Source organism: Scophthalmus maximus, chromosome 19 (genome assembly GCF_022379125.1).
Source record: "Scophthalmus maximus strain ysfricsl-2021 chromosome 19, ASM2237912v1, whole genome shotgun sequence".
In the NCBI taxonomy this organism is placed as follows: Eukaryota; Metazoa; Chordata; class Actinopteri; order Pleuronectiformes; family Scophthalmidae; genus Scophthalmus; species Scophthalmus maximus.
In genome coordinates, this window is record NC_061533.1 from 2398876 (window position 1) to 2415122 (window position 16247).

General features: G+C 48.4%; 1 protein-coding gene across 2 annotated transcripts in view; it reads left to right on the top strand.

Annotated features, from left to right (window-relative positions):
* The window catches only part of fras1 (Fraser extracellular matrix complex subunit 1), a 166539-nt gene that overhangs the window by 133301 nt on the left and 16991 nt on the right, over positions 1 to 16247 (top strand). The window contains exons 33-46 of one of the 2 annotated variants that reach the window (XM_035639221.2): positions 618 to 755; positions 1399 to 1431; positions 2602 to 2733; positions 2951 to 3079; positions 3166 to 3419; positions 4587 to 4738; positions 5712 to 5874; positions 6413 to 6548; positions 10060 to 10253; positions 11072 to 11228; positions 12138 to 12401; positions 12573 to 12761; positions 12863 to 12982; positions 15266 to 15445. In XM_035639221.2, the coding sequence (XP_035495114.2) occupies positions 618 to 755; positions 1399 to 1431; positions 2602 to 2733; positions 2951 to 3079; positions 3166 to 3419; positions 4587 to 4738; positions 5712 to 5874; positions 6413 to 6548; positions 10060 to 10253; positions 11072 to 11228; positions 12138 to 12401; positions 12573 to 12761; positions 12863 to 12982; positions 15266 to 15445 (2241 nt within the window). The remainder of the gene's footprint in view (positions 1 to 617; positions 756 to 1398; positions 1432 to 2601; positions 2734 to 2950; positions 3080 to 3165; positions 3420 to 4586; positions 4739 to 5711; positions 5875 to 6412; positions 6549 to 10059; positions 10254 to 11071; positions 11229 to 12137; positions 12402 to 12572; positions 12762 to 12862; positions 12983 to 15265; positions 15446 to 16247) is intronic. The other variant, XM_047329026.1, reaches the window with a different exon arrangement.

The following is a 16247-nucleotide window of genomic DNA, read 5'->3' on the forward strand; positions in this document are numbered from 1 at the left end:
TCATCAACTAATGGACCGACAGGTTCGTCTGTAGAGATCAGACTGAACAGGAGGAAGAGGAGGAAGAGGAGGAGGGCTCAGATTAAACAGAAACATTTTCCATGAGGGCTTTATTATTATTATTTTCCTCTATTTTGTCCAGAAAGGTCCCATTGAGACACAGCCTCTCTTCCTCCAGGGCGTCCTGCTCGAGATGGCAGCAATTCAAAATTCAAAAAAAGACAAATGACGTTGACACATAATTAAAAAAACACAATGGCAATGTTAAAAGAAAATGGCAATGTTCTATAAAGAGTTTTTAACATGTGAAGGAGTTTAATTATAGTAAAGAAATCGTCATATTTGAGGATCAACAGGTTTATAGTTTAGTTCTGCGTTTGATTTACTAATAATCTACTGTAGGTTAAGTATCATGGCATCAGTTGATTTTCTATTGCAGCTACACTCACATTGTCTTCTGCTGTTTGTCTCTTCATTGTTCCATTAAACTGGACGACTCCATCACCTCCACCTGCAGATTATCTTCAGCCCCTGAGCGATGTTTTCTAAATCCTATTTTCCAATGGCAGCAGCTAAATTGAATCTCCCCCCCCCCCGCGCCGTTTGTTTCTTTCCAGGGGCGATCGAGCACCGGGACCGTCCGTACACGCCGGCCGTCCACTTCACTCAGGCCGACGTCAACAACGGCAAGATCGTCTACCGGCCGCCGCCGGCGCCGTCGCACCTCCAGGAGCTGTACCAGTACTCCTTCATCGGTGAGGGAAACACAGTGCTTCACCGTCGACTGCCGGCGCTCTTCTTCCTCTTCTACAGAATATATATAGATATATATATATATATCTATATATATAGATATCAACTTTTATTTGCAGTCAGTCATTTTGCCCTAGATTTATAAAAATCCAGCAATGTATATTTACCGTCACCAAACTGCTGCTGATGATGACGAGGATGATGATGATGATAATGATGATGACGATGATGATGACGATGACGATAATGAAGATGACGATGATGATGATGATGATGATAATGATGATGATGACGATGATGATGATGATGATGATGACGATGATGACGATGATGATGATGAGGATGATGATGATGAGGATGATGAGGATGATGAGGATGTTAATGATGAATATTTGAATAAGGAAGGGAGTTGAGGTGTTTTTTAAAATCAAGCTCGAGGGTCCAAAAGAAAATCCATAATCTGGGATCAAAGCAGACTTTAGTTTCTTTAAATCTGTGAGTCTGCGTTGGAAGAAGCTTTGCATCAGTAAATCATCGTCTTCGCCTCTTGAGTCTTGAAATTTCGTTCACTGCAACATCCTGTGGACTCTGCCCGTTCTTCATTTTAATACTCTTCTTCTTCTTCTTCCTCTCTTCTGCTGTCAGGTCTGCCGGAGTCGCTGAGCGTCTACTTCACAGGTAAAGTCGTCTCGTCTTCCTCCACCTCTTCTTGTTTTTCCCACGCTGTTCCTTCCTCCCAGTTTCTCTCCTCGGCCTCGCAGCAGAAGAGGAAGACGTGCGAAAGTCTCGGAAGAGACATTTCCTTTGTTGCTCTGGCCATTTTTTCAACGACATCACTCGGCAACATGAAGAGGATCATATTTATGATCATATTCTCTTCATCGTGACAAAGCAAACAACCACTGGCACTGATTCTAGTTTTTCTTCTTCTCCTGCTGCCTCGCTCCATCCACGACAGCAGCTGTTTGAGGAAAATGTGTTTACCAGTCGACAAAGTGCTCTCCGACCTTGAGACACACACACACACACACACACACACGATGACCCAGTAGAAAGTTCAGTAAATACTTCACTGTACAATTCTCAGATACTGGTAGAGTTTATATTTCCTACCACACTATATTTTCAGAGGGAAATGTCGTATGGAAAGATTAGTCAGTAAATTAGAATGAGCTTCTTGTCACTTGATATAATTAAAAACTGAATAAGGCAAAAAAAGGCAATTTAAAGATGTAACCTTGGGACGCTGGGATATTTCTTAGTGATTAATCAGTTATTTGAAAAACAGAGAGATTAATCATTGATGAAAAAACTCTCTGCTGATCAGGACTCGACGTATAAATCATTTTTAAAAAGCACCGATAGGTTAAACAACGTGAATAGATAATGAAGATCTGGTCAATGAAACCTGGACCAGGAAAAAAAAAAGGTAAGAAATGAGTAGTTTAAAAGTTGACACTTCATTTCAACTTATTTCCTCGTTTTGAAAATTCTAATTGTTCATCAGAATGAAACAGGACATAAACACTTAAATCACAGACTGTATATAAATATCTTTCCCCTAAAGTGAAGCCAAATCTTCCGGATCGCCCCCTGGTGGCTGGCTGCAGTATAGGACAAATATAAGCCCCGCCCCCTCCATGTTCAAAGAATATTTGTCAGTGAAGGAGCTTTAGGGAGGTCTTTACTTCAGACGTGTTTGTTTCAGCAAGTCATTTCTTAACCTATTAATGTTCTTGCTTTTCTGTGAATGTGCCCATTTTTTTCTTTATTTTGTTTGCTTGCATCATATATATATATATATATATATTTCTTTGATTATTATTTGTTAATGTGTGTGTGTCTTAGTGTCGGACGGTGAACACACCACTCCGGAGCTGGACTTCGCCGTCCTGCTGCTGTCCAACCACCAGCAGCCGCCGGTGTTCCAGGTTCTGGACCCGCTGCTGGAGGTCGGCCTGGGAGGGCAGGCCCCCATAGGTCAGACGCACACACACACTCACACACACACACACACACACAGTGATGATGAGGTAATACCGGTGAAAGAGCTGTGTGTATGTCGGTGTATAAATTTACAGTCTCACAGACAGAACAATAAACTTTTTCTTCTCCTGCATCATTTTCCTTGACACCCGTGTGTGTGTGTGTGTGTGTGTGTGTGTGTGTGTGTGTGTGTGTGTGTGTGTGTGTGTAGGTGGTCAGCAGCTGGCGGTCAGTGACGCTGACACGGCTCCAGACGAGCTGGAGTTTGAGCTGGTGGAAGCTCCCGTCCACGGAGAACTGATCAAGACCGACGGCAACACACACACCAGCATGAGCAACGGTGAGATGACACACACTCACTCACACACACACACACACACACGGACGGACACACCCACGTATTCAGCTTCCTCTCCATCTCCTCAGGGGACATCTTCACGTTCAGCGACGTCACGCGCAACGTGCTGCTGTACCGACACGCCGGCCTCTCCGCCCAGGGCGACGCCCTCACCTTCTCGGTGAGCGACGGCATCTCCATGGCGACCACGGTGGTGCAGGTGGAGGTGCTGGGCGGCGGCGCCGGGGGCGACGGGCCGCAGCGCGACCCCGCGGCCTCGCTGTCGCTGGAGGTGGGCGAGAAGAGCAGCACCGTGATCCGACGCTCGCACGTGGCCTACAGCGTGAGTGGAGAGAGAGAGAGATGTCTGCTGTCGACTTTACAGATCACAGCTGTTTTTAAAAAAAGATCATTTCTAAAAGATAGTTTTGAATATGGTGAGTTTATGTTATATTCCATATGGTGGAGAAAAACTACTACAGTCGCATTTGGTTTGATCAGAAGTCGTTAGTGAACTGCACACACAACAAGTATATTATCTCTTTTTCATATTTAGCAAATGACTCAGTCGTCCTTCTGACTTTTACATTTGAATTTGAGGATAAAGTTGAAATCCTCTGATCATAAATTCGTAATTTCACGAGAATAATTTTGAAATATTTTGAGAATAAAGTCGATATTTTACAAGAATAAAGTTCATATATTTCAATAATAAAGTCGTAATATTATTCAAATGAAGTCGAAATATTTTGAGATTAATGTCATAATCTTATGAGAGTAAAGTGGTAATTTTTCGAGATAAAGTTGAAATATTTTAAGAACAAAGTCGTAATTTTTCGAGAAAAAAGTCGTAATATTATGAGAGTAAAGTCGTAATATTATGAGAGTAAAGTCGTAATATTATGAGAGTAAAGTCGTAATATTATGAGAGTAAAGTTGTAATAATATGAGAGTAAAGTTGAAATATTTTTAGATTAAAGTCGTAATATTATGAGAGTAAAGTCGTAATATTATGAGAGTAAAGTTGTAATATTATGAGAGTAAAGTCGTAATATTATGAGAGTAAAGTTGTAATATTATGAGAGTAAAGTCGTAATATTATGAGAGTAAAGTCGTAATATTATGAGAGTAAAGTTGTAATATTATGAGAGTAAAGTCGTAATATTATGAGAGTAAAGTTGTAATATTATGAGAGTAAAGTCGTAATATTATGAGAGTAAAGTCGTAATATTATGAGAGTAAAGTTGAAATATTTTTAGATTAAAGTCGTAATATTATGAGAGTAAAGTCGTAATTTCACGAACCAGTTGGATCTGACATGTTTAGACAATTTTGCTTGAAGGTTATAATATTTTTTTTTCTTTCAAAGTCCAAAAGTCTGAAGATTTTAAAGTCTGTCCTGTGACAGACCAGAGAGCATCAAATGATGACTGGACTGTAAAGTTTCGAGATGCGACTCATCATATTCCCCCGGGAGTGAAAACGTTTCTTTCTTCTCGTCCAATCGCAGGACAACGCGTCCCCGGACGGACAGATCCGCCTGCAGCTGGTGTCGGTGCCGATGTACGGCATCCTGACCCGGAGCGAGTCCCCGCAGCAGCACCAGGAGCTGAGGGAGTACTCGTCCTTCACCATGGACGACGTCAACGAGCACCGCATCAGGTCCGTCGCCTCCTCTGGGCCGAGGGCCAAGAGGGTCTGAGAGGCCGGCGACTTTGAGACTTTGACCACGAGACAAAGTCTTCGTATGGTTTAGGACAAAATTCGGTCCAGACCTTCACTTGGTGCTCTGAGAGCATCTGCCCGGTTCCAGGGGTGCAGGGTTTTATCTTCTCCTCCGATGGTTTGAACGCTTCTTCACGGTCTTACAAAGCCGAGTATCAGCTCCCAAACCAAAAGATGACTTTCAAATCCCCTTGAGTTGTTTCCAGGCGCCATCGATGTCGGAGCGGTAAAGGTTCGTCAGAGTCCACGGGAGGAGAGACGAGAGCGAATTAGCACCTTCTTTAGGGGTTTTATCAACAGCTCCCTCGTGGCGACAACTCCTTTACGAAGTCGAAGAAGTAAAATGACAAATGAGGAAAAAAGAAAAAGTGATTGAGGCACTTTGTCTTCCCCAGCGGGCCTCTCGGGTGTGACGCGATGATCCACAGACGACTCCGCTAAAGTCAAACACATGAAAACCACTTCCACCAAAGTCAAGAGATTTTCCTTTTGTACCGTTAAAGGGAAAAGTTGGCCGCCGATTCCACTTTGTGAGAGACGTGAAGGGGCTTTGAGGGTCGTTGACGCCGCCGCGTGATAGCTCGGAGGGACGTTTTATTTTCCCTCGAACTAATATCTCGTCTGTTGAGATGGGACGTAAAAGAACAAAACTAATTGGTAGGAGATAATTCAGTCGCCTTCCTTCCCCCCATCACAACGCTCGAGCCCTCAGCCCGTTGGCACGAGCGGCGCCAGTTAGCGGCGCTCTCATATTAGCAGTCGTCGCCCTCGAGGCTTCCATCAATCCCAGGGCAGACGCCTGAACCGACACCCGACTGAATTATCGAAATCAAACTCAACGGTTCAAAACGTACGCTGAAAGGATTCAGGAGTCACCCTTTGATTTAATGATAACGATCTCTACCTGCAGGTACATCACCTCCTTGGAGACGGGCAGTCAGCCGGTGACCGACATCTTCCACTTTGTCGTCTACGACGGCGACAACAATCGCCTCGACAACCAGATGTGCACCATCACCATCACCTCCACGCCCAGACGGCCGCCGGCGGTCACCGTCCGCAGCGGCATCAAGGTATAGACACACACACACGCACACGCACACACACACACACACGCACACACACACACACACACACACACACAGACAGTGTGTACACATGATACTTTGCTACATTTGACGTCTGCAGCACGGCCCCTTCCTGACAGAGACAAAGTCAATTCTCAGAGGTTTTTAAAACCTCCTTCAGTCACAGAAGCCCGCAGGCCTTCCTTCGTCGGGGGTCTTCTTCAGAGCAAGGACAGTTTCAAAACACAGGAGCGAGTGGGATGGTCTCCAGCGGTTACACCTGATAAGCTAGATTTGTTTTTGGGAAATTAAAAAAGAACCTAATTAAGATAGAACCAGTGCGACACCGATAAATAATTCAGCAGCTTCGTTTGGTCCTTCAAACTTCCTCCTGGGGTTTGGTAATTCCATAATTACTGGATTGAAATTTTTCAAAACTTTCCAAAGGCTTGTGGAGCTTCTTCTACTGGACTTTTTTTTTTTTTTCCTCTACAGGATCATTTTCATTTACTTGTTTTACATTTTCTCCAACGTCCTTGTCCAGGTCCAGGAGGGCGGCCGCGTGCAGCTGTCGACCAATCACATCACAGTCGTGTCGGACCTGGACACGCCCAGGAAGGACCTGCTGGTGTGGCTTGTCACGCCTCCTAAGTATGGCTTCATTGAAAACACCAAGAGAGGTGAGGAGAAGAACTACACACCTGCAGATCAACAAGTGGTCAGGGCGTGGCGTGCCCCAAAAAAAACCTCCCTATCCCGGTCAAAGTGACGTATTTAACTCTGAGGATCGGGTGTCGTCATCTCACAGACACAATGTCTGTCTCCGTGGAAACGCTCCGTCTCTGTCTCGGCGCGTTTAGGACAAAAGGGGGCGAGCGAGCGACCTCGCCACTTAACATTCCAAGAGTCGGAGGACGGAGGCCGGTGTGAAAACTACTGTTCATTCACTTCTAGGCGTGATGAGGAGCAGGCGAACCTAACTGTGACGGGTCAGGGAATCACACGGGCGGGAAATAAAAACCAACCACGAGAAGTCCTTTCAAAATAAAACGGGCAATGATAACACAGAGATTTGGGCAAAACAACCTGCACGTGTTCCAATAAGTGTTCATTCATGAATATTGCAGGAACCTCAGTAACGCAGAATCATTTCCACATTTCTATTAATGTCACACACACACACACACACACACACACACACGCATTTCCGGTTGTAATTCCCCGCAGCGCTGACGCCATCTGTCACAGCGTGATTATGCCGCAGATCAGCGCTGCCAGAATAGCCGCGGCTGCAGACGGAGCAATTGTTGAAGTAGCAATATGTGAATATGAAATGTTTGTTGTGAGTTAAAAAAAGGAAACTGCTCCGAGCTGAGCAGGATGGAATAAAAAACCCAAAAAGAAAATCCAATAAAGGACTCGGATGTAAACACAGATGGTAAATGAGAACCCAAGTTACATACAGTGAAATCATAAATCCGACTGACGATGCGGCCGAACAAAGAAAACAACAAGAAAACTGCCACGTTAACCACCTGTGTTTCTGGAAGGATGATCACAATAAAGCTGGAGAATAACAAAAGACTAAAAGTTTGCGAGGCTAAAAGATGCTTTTACAATCGAAGGAGCACGGAATCCACGAGTACGTTTTTGGTGTCAAAGGTCAAGAGTGAACCCTCCAGGCCTAAACAAATGAATACCAACGAGTAGATAAATAATTAAAACTACTTAATCATCGAGCCGTTGCTCTCTTGACCTATAATATGTTTTTTAAACTAATTGATATGTGCAGCGTCACCTTTCTAAGAAAGGATCAAAGATGTGCAGCCGCAGTAAAACTTATCCCACGTGTCCGTGTTGCGAATTGCAGTTATTCAAACATGGACACAGTTGTACAGAATAGATAGCGTCCACACACACACACACACACACACACACACACACACACACACACACACGCACTTATGGAAGCCTTAAAGATGTATATATATATATATATATATATTATGCACCCGCATTAAAAGATGTACAGACGCATAATGATGTGACATATTTACATAATTAAATAATAGACTGAGGTCGGCAGCGTTGGTCCGTCCGTTTACTTTAGTCCAGATTGAAACGGGTTTTAATACTAATGAGTTTGATCAAGATAAGCCAAATTTATATTCTGTGAATAGACTAACATTTTTAATTTAACAAGCCATAAAACATACAGCATCCTCTCTTCCTGTTTCAGAAGGTATCATCCCCAGAGGATGAACCCTCTCCTTTATGAACACAACGTCTCTGTGTTGTAATATTCATGCTCGCGAGAGGACAAACTTTGTTCTTAGTCCCACGACTGATCTCTGAGAAAATTTGATAATTATTCAGATGTATATTTATTTAAAGCAGTTTAACGTCCAATGTTAAGACTTGAAAAGATTTTAAAAAGTTGTGAAATGAGGTTATCACCTCTGGTGAGGAGGGTGGTGTTTGATTCTTATGTCCATAAAGTTTTGTGGAGTTGAAACCATTAAATTCAGATCAGATGCAGATAAACGGGCAAATCCAGGAGGTCCTCGTCACTCGCTTCGGACATTTCTCACCCGGAGTCCCCGGATTCATTTCTCCGCCTTATCTTCCCCTTCGCCCTCGCGTCGCCCCCGAACAACAAATGTCCTGTTGTTCGTGTAAACCTGCACCAGGCTCATTAGTGTCGTCCAGGCCTGAGATAGAGATGTCGGCTGCTTGGTGCGTTTTCACAAACGGGAACAAAAAGGAAAAATTGATAATGCCGGAATCTTACCCGCTGCTTTTCTACATCCTGATTAGGATTCTGCGAAGGTCTCGGATCAGAGTCTCCCCTTCCCCTCACCTCAGGGCAGTCAGATGATGGGGATGTGATTTGATTTACTGTTGTGACTGAAACACACACCCACACACACACACACACACACACACACACACACACATCAGTAGTTCCCGGCGGAGCGCTGTCTCAACTCGTCGCCGAGTGATCCATCTTCCGCGACGGCGTAGCCGACGACGCTCACACTTCTGTCTCAGAGATTTTTTAGGGATACAGATTTTAGTTTGTTGTATAGTCACCGCCGGCCTCCTCTCGAGCGCCGGCTCGTGACAGAGCGGCCCGAGTGGAGGGTCCCGTGGGGGGGGAACTGTGCCAACGTCTCCCGGTTGCCAGGCAAGTTGCGACTGAAATGTAATGAAGAGTCTGGTGGAGTGGGAGGAAGCTTTACTGTCGCTCCTGTCGTGAGGGGTTGTGAGCCGAGGCCTGATAACTGGGCCCAATGTGTCACACGTGGACGACTGGGGCTTTCTGAGTAAGAGCAGGGGAGTGGCTGAACTCTCCCCCCCCCCCCCCCCCATTCTGCCCCTCCTCCTCCTCCTCCTCCTCCTCCTCCTCATCCTCCCCCCCCTCCTCCTCATCCTGCCCCCCTCCTCCTCCTCCTCCCCCTCCTCCCCCTCCTCCTCCTCCTCCTCCTCCTCCTCATCCTCCCCCCCCCCTCCTCATCCTGCCCCCCTCCTCCTCCTCCTCCTCCTCCTCATCCTTCCCCCCCTCCTCCTCATCCTGCCCCCCTCACCCTCCTCCTCCTCCTCCTCCTCCTCATCCTGCCCCCCCTCCTCCTCCTCCTCCTCCTCATCCTGCCCCTCCTCATCCTGCCCCTCCTCCTCCTCCTCCTCATCCTGCCCCCCTCCTCCTCCTCCTCCTGCCCCCCCTCCTCCTCATCCTCCCCTCCTCCTCCTCCTCCTCCTCCTCATCCTCCCCCTCCTCCTCCTCCTCCTCCTCCTCATCCTGCCCCCTCCTCCTCCTCCTCCTCCTCCTGCCCCCCCACCACCTCCTCCTCATCCTGCCCCCCCTCCTCCTCCTCCTCCCCCTCCTCCTCCTCCTCCTCATCCTGCCCCCCCTCCACCTCCTCCCCCTCCACCTCCTCCTCATCCTGCCCCCCTCCTCCTCCTCCTCCTCCTCCTCCTCATCCTGCCCTCCCTCCTCCTCCTCCTCCCCCTCCTCCTCCTCCTCCTCATCCTCCCCCCCTCTTCCTCCTCCTCCTCCTCATCCTGCCCCCCCTCCACCTCCTCCTCCCCTCCTCCTCCTCCTCCCCCTCCTCCTCCTCCTCCTCATCCTGCCCCCCCTCCTCCTCCTCCTCTCCTCCTCCCCCTTCTCCTCCTCCTCCTCCCGTCCACCAGGAGGCTCCATCGGCGGCTCGCAGGTCGTCACGCCCGACGCCCCCTTCCCCGTGGACGACCTGACGTCCGACCACATCTTCTACGTGCAGGACGGCGGGCGCGAAGACGCTCGGCCGGCGCAGGACGTCTTCAGCTTCTACATCAGCGACGGACAGAGCCAGACGGAAGCGTTCAACGTGGAGATCGACATCCAGGTGAACCCAGAGAATACGGCAAAGTGTTTGACATCACCGTGATGCCAGAAATCTGGGAGCATTGGACATCATCTCTGACCGCGTTGTGTGTGTGTGCGTGTGTGTGTGTGTCTGTGTGTGTGTGTGTGTGTGTGTGTGTGTGTGTGTGTGTCTGTGTGTGTGTGTGTGTCTGTCTGTCTGTCTGTCGGTGTGTCTGTCTGTCTGTCTGTCTGTCTGTCGGTGTGTCTGTCTGTGTGTCTGTCTGTGTGTCTGTCTGTGTGTCTGTCTGTCTGTGTGTCTGTCTGTCTGTCTGTCTGTGTCTGTCTGTCTGTCTGTCTGTCTGTCTGTCTGTCTGTCTGTCGGTGTGTCTGTCTGTGTGTCTGTCTGTCTGTGTGTCTGTCTGTGTGTCTGTCTGTCTGTCTGTCTGTCTGTGTCTGTCTGTCTGTCTGTGTCTGTCTGTCTGTCTGTCTGTCTGTCTGTGTGTCTGTCTGTGTCTGTCTGTCTGTGTGTCTGTCTGTCTGTGTGTCTGTCTGTGTCTGTCTGTCTGTCTGTCTGTCTGTCTGTCTGTCGGTGTGTCTGTCTGTGTGTCTGTGTGTCTGTCTGTCTGTCTGTGTGTCTGTCTGTGTCTGTCTGTCTGTCTGTCTGTCGGTGTGTCTGTCTGTGTGTCTGTCTGTCTGTCTGTCTGTCTGTCTGTCTGTCTGTCTGTCTGTGTGTCTGTGTCTGTCTGTCTGTCTGTCTGTGTGTCTGTGTCTGTGTCTGTGTCTGTCTGTCTGTCTGTCTGTGTGTCTGTCTGTGTGTCTGTGTGTCTGTCTGTCTGTCTGTCTGTCTGTCTGCCGCAGCAGAGCAAAGAGGACCTGGAGCCCGTGGTGTCGGTCAGCAGCATCCACGTGGAGGAGAACTCCGGCGTCGTCATCACCAACTCGTCGATCAGCGTCCGCGACCAGGACACGCCGGAGAACGAGATCCTCTTCACCATCATCAGGATTCCTTCGTACGGTGAGCGACAACGACAATGATGAACGGCACACACACACATACACGCGCACACACACACACACACACACACACACACACACACACACAGACTGTACTTACAGTCAGTCCTGCCTCCTACATACAGCAAAGTAAAAAGCATCCTAGTAGAGACATTCATAGTAAATAGTTCTGAACTTCACAGACGTTATCACACACACACACACACACACACACACACACACACACACACCCTCTCTCTCTCGTAAACACATTACTCTCACTTCCGACACCGCAGCAGCTTAAAACAAGACAAACACGCCGGTCGCTCGCCTCACTCCTCACTTCACACACACTCCGACCAGCTCGACACTCCGTTTCCCCCCTGACGTCCCCTCACCGTCTCAGATTGAGTTTTCTCTCCCGGTGGACTGAATTGCCTTACACACACACACACACACACACACACACACACACACGAAACCTATGACACACTAGAGGAAAGAGAAAAACTGAAAAAGCAAAAAGTGTCTCCTTTAAAAATGTATGTGTAAAGGGGGAAAAAGAGAGAGAGTGTGTGTGTGTGTGTGTTTGTGTGTGTGTGTGTGTGTGTGTGTGTCTGTGTGTGTGTGTGTGTGTGTCCTCTCATTATGCCCCAGGATTTAGTCTGAAATCCCATTTAAACTTGCACTTTGATTTTAGAAGAGCTATAATTTAGTGGAATCTAAAAAAGTGTCATTAGTTTCTCCAAAGACCTTCCTCGTCTTTCATGTCCTGCATGAACAAGTCAAACGTTCCTCCACTCGACTGAGATAATCACGGCACAACCAGAAGCACGCACGCACACACACACACACACACACACACACACACACACACACACCTGCGCCCGTCTTCTCACCGGAGCTCCGCTCGTCTCTTCCGTCCCCGCAGGGAAACTCCGCAGGCGTCAGTTCTACTCGCAGCCGCTGGAGAACGGCCGGGTGTTGGCGCAGGGCTCCACCTTCACCTACCAGGACGTCCTGGACCGGCTGCTGGTCTACACGCCGGAGACCGTGAGCGGCGGCGCCGACGAGATGGGCTTCACGCTCACGGACGGCGTCCACACGCACGCCGGCCGCCTGGAGTTCACCATGGACGTCCGGAGGAGCGAGGGCCCCCGGATGACGGTCAACCGAGGCCTGCAGCTCCCGGCCGGTGAGAGAAACGCTCTTTTCTATTGAGAAAAAAGTTTGGGGGCAACTTTGCAAAGAAAACCTGTGAAAACTCAACTTAGGGGCGAATTTAGACACGACAAACAGCGACGTTTTCTCAACTGTGAAGCGCTCAAAGTGCGATAAAGGCTCCGGCCGCTCCGCGTCCTTTCAGGATCTTCGTCCAAGATCACGGAGCAGAACCTGAAGGGCACGGACATGGACTCGGACAGCCTGCGGCTCCGCTACGTCCTCACCAAGGACCCGCCGTCCGGCAAGCTGCAGCTCAGCCGGAGCGGGCGGCTCGAGAAGGTTTCCCTCAAAGGTCCCGTCCAGAGCTTCACGCAGGACGACGTCAACAAAGGTGCGTCGGCCCGTCCGTCCTTCCTCCTCCCGTAACTCGCCGCGGTCGCCTGCGCTTTACTTGTTTCGACGGTTAACGCGCGGCCGTGTCCGTCCTCGCAGGCCTGCTGCGGTACCGCCACGAGAAGGGCGAGAGGGGCGGCAGCCTGCTGTTCAAGTTCAACCTGGTGGATCCGGAGGGCAACAACCTGATCGACCAGTCCTTCTTCATCAGCGTGCTCGGTACGGCCTTTTTTCCGCAGGGGTTCAGATATAAAGGCCGACGTGTTCCCGGAGGCAATTACCACCGATTTGCCTCGTTCTCCCGCTTCTTCCACCGATGTGCCGACGCATCCTGAATACCAACTGTGGAGAAGTGTATTTCTTTGGCTCACATATATTTTACTGTATGTCCAACTCCTTTAGATCGATAGATAGTTCCTTTATTTATTCCAAGCTGGGAAATTCCGGTGTAGCAGCGGCACGTTTCGCACAGCACACAGAATATATACAATATCAAATGTTTACACAAAAACATAAAGGAATAAGAATGATAAATATCAAGAATTTACATGAATATTAATAGTGGAAGTAGTGCAGTAGTACAATCAGTTACCAGAAGTGTGCAGAGGAACATGAAGGTGCAAATGTGCCGGGATTTTAATTTCATTTAATTCAGATTAAACAGAGGCCAGAGTTATTAGAGTTAGGCCAGTTATTAATCACCGATATTACCCAGAATGTACTTTAATTGTGGAGGCAAAGATCATGGAATCATGTCAACTGACGCCAACGGGGGAAGCGGAGAGTTACATATATCTTCTACTGCGGCCACCATCAGCAACTTGTGGCAGTTTTTGATAAAAAAAAATGGTATTTCAATTTTGGTTTTATTTTGTAATTTTTATGATTTTATTCTCAGTTTTCCAGTTTTCTATTCAAAGACATGAACAAACGGAACAAAGCGAAAAAGAAGAAGAGAGACGACAGGAAGAGCCGCCAGACATAATGTCATTGGTGCGATCTGCATGGTGTCATACTTACATCAAGTGAAGCGTGCAGGACCACATCACTACAGTTCATAACAATTATTGATCTTTGATGGTGAATGGTCCCCGAACACCTCAACATCTGTCGGGCACCTTGGAGCTGTGATAGTTCGGGTGAAGTAAATCTAAAGACTTTGTAAACCGCCATTGACTTTATAATTATACTTAAAATGCATTTCCCTATTGAGAAGCAAACATCGCGCCATGCGTCCACTCATCACGTAGCAACAGTTCCGTGGCCATCGCTCTGAGCTCTGCCGATAAGTCTCTCTCTCTCTCTCTCTCTCTCTCTCTCTCTCTCTCTCTCTCTCTCTCTCTCTCTCTCTCTCTCTCTCTCTCTGTCTCTCTCTCTCTCTCTCTCTCTGTCTCTCTCTCTGTCTCTCTCTCTCTCTCTCTCTCTCTCTGTCTCTCTCTCTCTCTCTCTCTCTGTCTCTCTCTCTGTCTCTCTCTCTCTGTCTCTCTCTCTCTCTCTCTGTCTCTCTCTGTCTCTCTCTCTCTCTCTCTCTCTCTCTCTCTCTCTCTCTCTCTCTCTCTCTCTCTCTCTGTCTCTCTCTCTCTCTTGTCTCTCTCTCTCTCTCTGTCTCTCTCTCTCTCTCTCTCTCTCTCTCTCTGTCTCTCTCTCTCTCTCTGTCTCTCTCTCTCTCTCTCTCTCTGTCTCTCTCTCTCTCTCTCTCTCTGTCTCTCTCTCTGTCTCTCTCTGTCTCTCTCTCTCTCTCTCTCTCTCTCTGTCTCTCTCTCTCTCTCTCTCTCTCTCTGTCTCTCTCTCTCTCTGTCTCTCTCTCTCTCTCTCTCTCTCTCTCTCTCTCTCTCTCTCTCTCTCTCTCTCTCTCTCTCTCTCTCTCTCTCTCTGGTCCGTGTAGTGGCGCGTCACCGTCGCCGGACTAAATGTTGTTTTTAGTGCTGCGACTGTGAAGTGGGAGAAAAATGACCCTCCTCTCTGTTGGAGAGCGATTCATGCGACCACAGCTTTTTCCCCCAAAGCTCCAGACTCAAAGTTGAAGAGTGAAGGCGACGCCGTCCGCCCGGGTCTCACTCGAACACCAGAACCTCCGCCTCCAATCTCCTCCTGCTGTTGAACCGGCGCCTGATGGATTTCCTGTCCCGTGTCCTGATTCTCTCATATCTCTCCCAGATCACTTTTCTTTTATTTATCCTGCCTCTGTATTATCCCCCTCCCTCTTTCCTCTTCATGACACCACAGTGAAGTTCTTCTGCTCATATCTCTTCCCACCACGCTGTCCTCTGATTACTTCTCTCTCTCTCTCTCTCTCTCTCTCTCTCTCTCTCTCGCTCTCTCTTGCACTTGTTCTTGTGTCATTTCTCAGTTCCTCCTCTTCCTCACGTATCCCTCTGCCGCTTATCTGCTCCAGATCAGTCTCAGCCTTGCCTCCTACTAAGTTTATCTCGGAAAAGTTTCCCCACAGTTCGAAGAGCCCACCGAGGCCGTGACCAACACATCTGCCCCTCCCTCCTGCAGAGGACCGCCTCCCTCCGTCCGTGGCGGTGAACAAGGGCCTGGTGCTGGACGAGAACTCCATGAAGAAGCTGACCACCATGCAGCTGTCGGCCAGCGACCAGGACAGCGAGCCGGGCGAGCTCGTCTACCGCATCACCAAGCAGACGGGCCTGGGCCACCTGGAGCACGTCAGCAACCCAGGTAGGGGGGGGGGGTCACAGCGTGTAGATGTTACATTTAACACCTAACTTCGTTTAGATCCATCCATCCATCCATCGTTGACCCCATGACCATTTAAGGGTCGCGGTGGGGCTGGAGCCAATCCCAGCTGACATTGGGCGAGAGGCGGGGTTCACCCTGAACAGGTCTCCAGCCTATCACAGGGCCACATACAGAGACAGACAACCATTCACTCTCACATTCACATCTGGGGTCAATCTAGAGTCTACAATGAACCTGACCCCCTTCTCATGTCTCTGGACTGTGGGAGGAAGACGGAGAACCTGGAGAGAACCCACGCACACACGGGGAGAACGTGCAAACTCCACACAGAAAGGCCCCGGTCGGTTTGAACCGGGACTCGAACCCAGAACCCCCCGTTTAGGTCGTGAGGTTTAACCTTTGTTTCGGTTTCAGTTTTGTCGCTTCATTAAAATGATGAAAAGCCCAAAAAGTTGGAAGAGACAAAGAACTCGGTTTGAACTCAAATACCAGCTGGGGGATTATAAAACGTATTAATGCGGAAAAATAGAAAAAAAAAACATCTGATGCCGAGAGAGAAATCCTCTAAAAAGGAGAAAAACACCACTTGTGCAGGCAAACAGACGCTGAGGTATTAGTCCAGAAGACCACAGACGAGCGGACGTGGCAGCATGTGTTCAAAGAGAAGTCTCATCCTAATGAGGCGTTTATGTGTGTGGGAGTTCACAGATCTTCTGTGGATTGTTCCGACTCGCTAACGACCAGGCGTTCTCTCTCTCTCCCTCTCTCTGTCTCTCTCTCT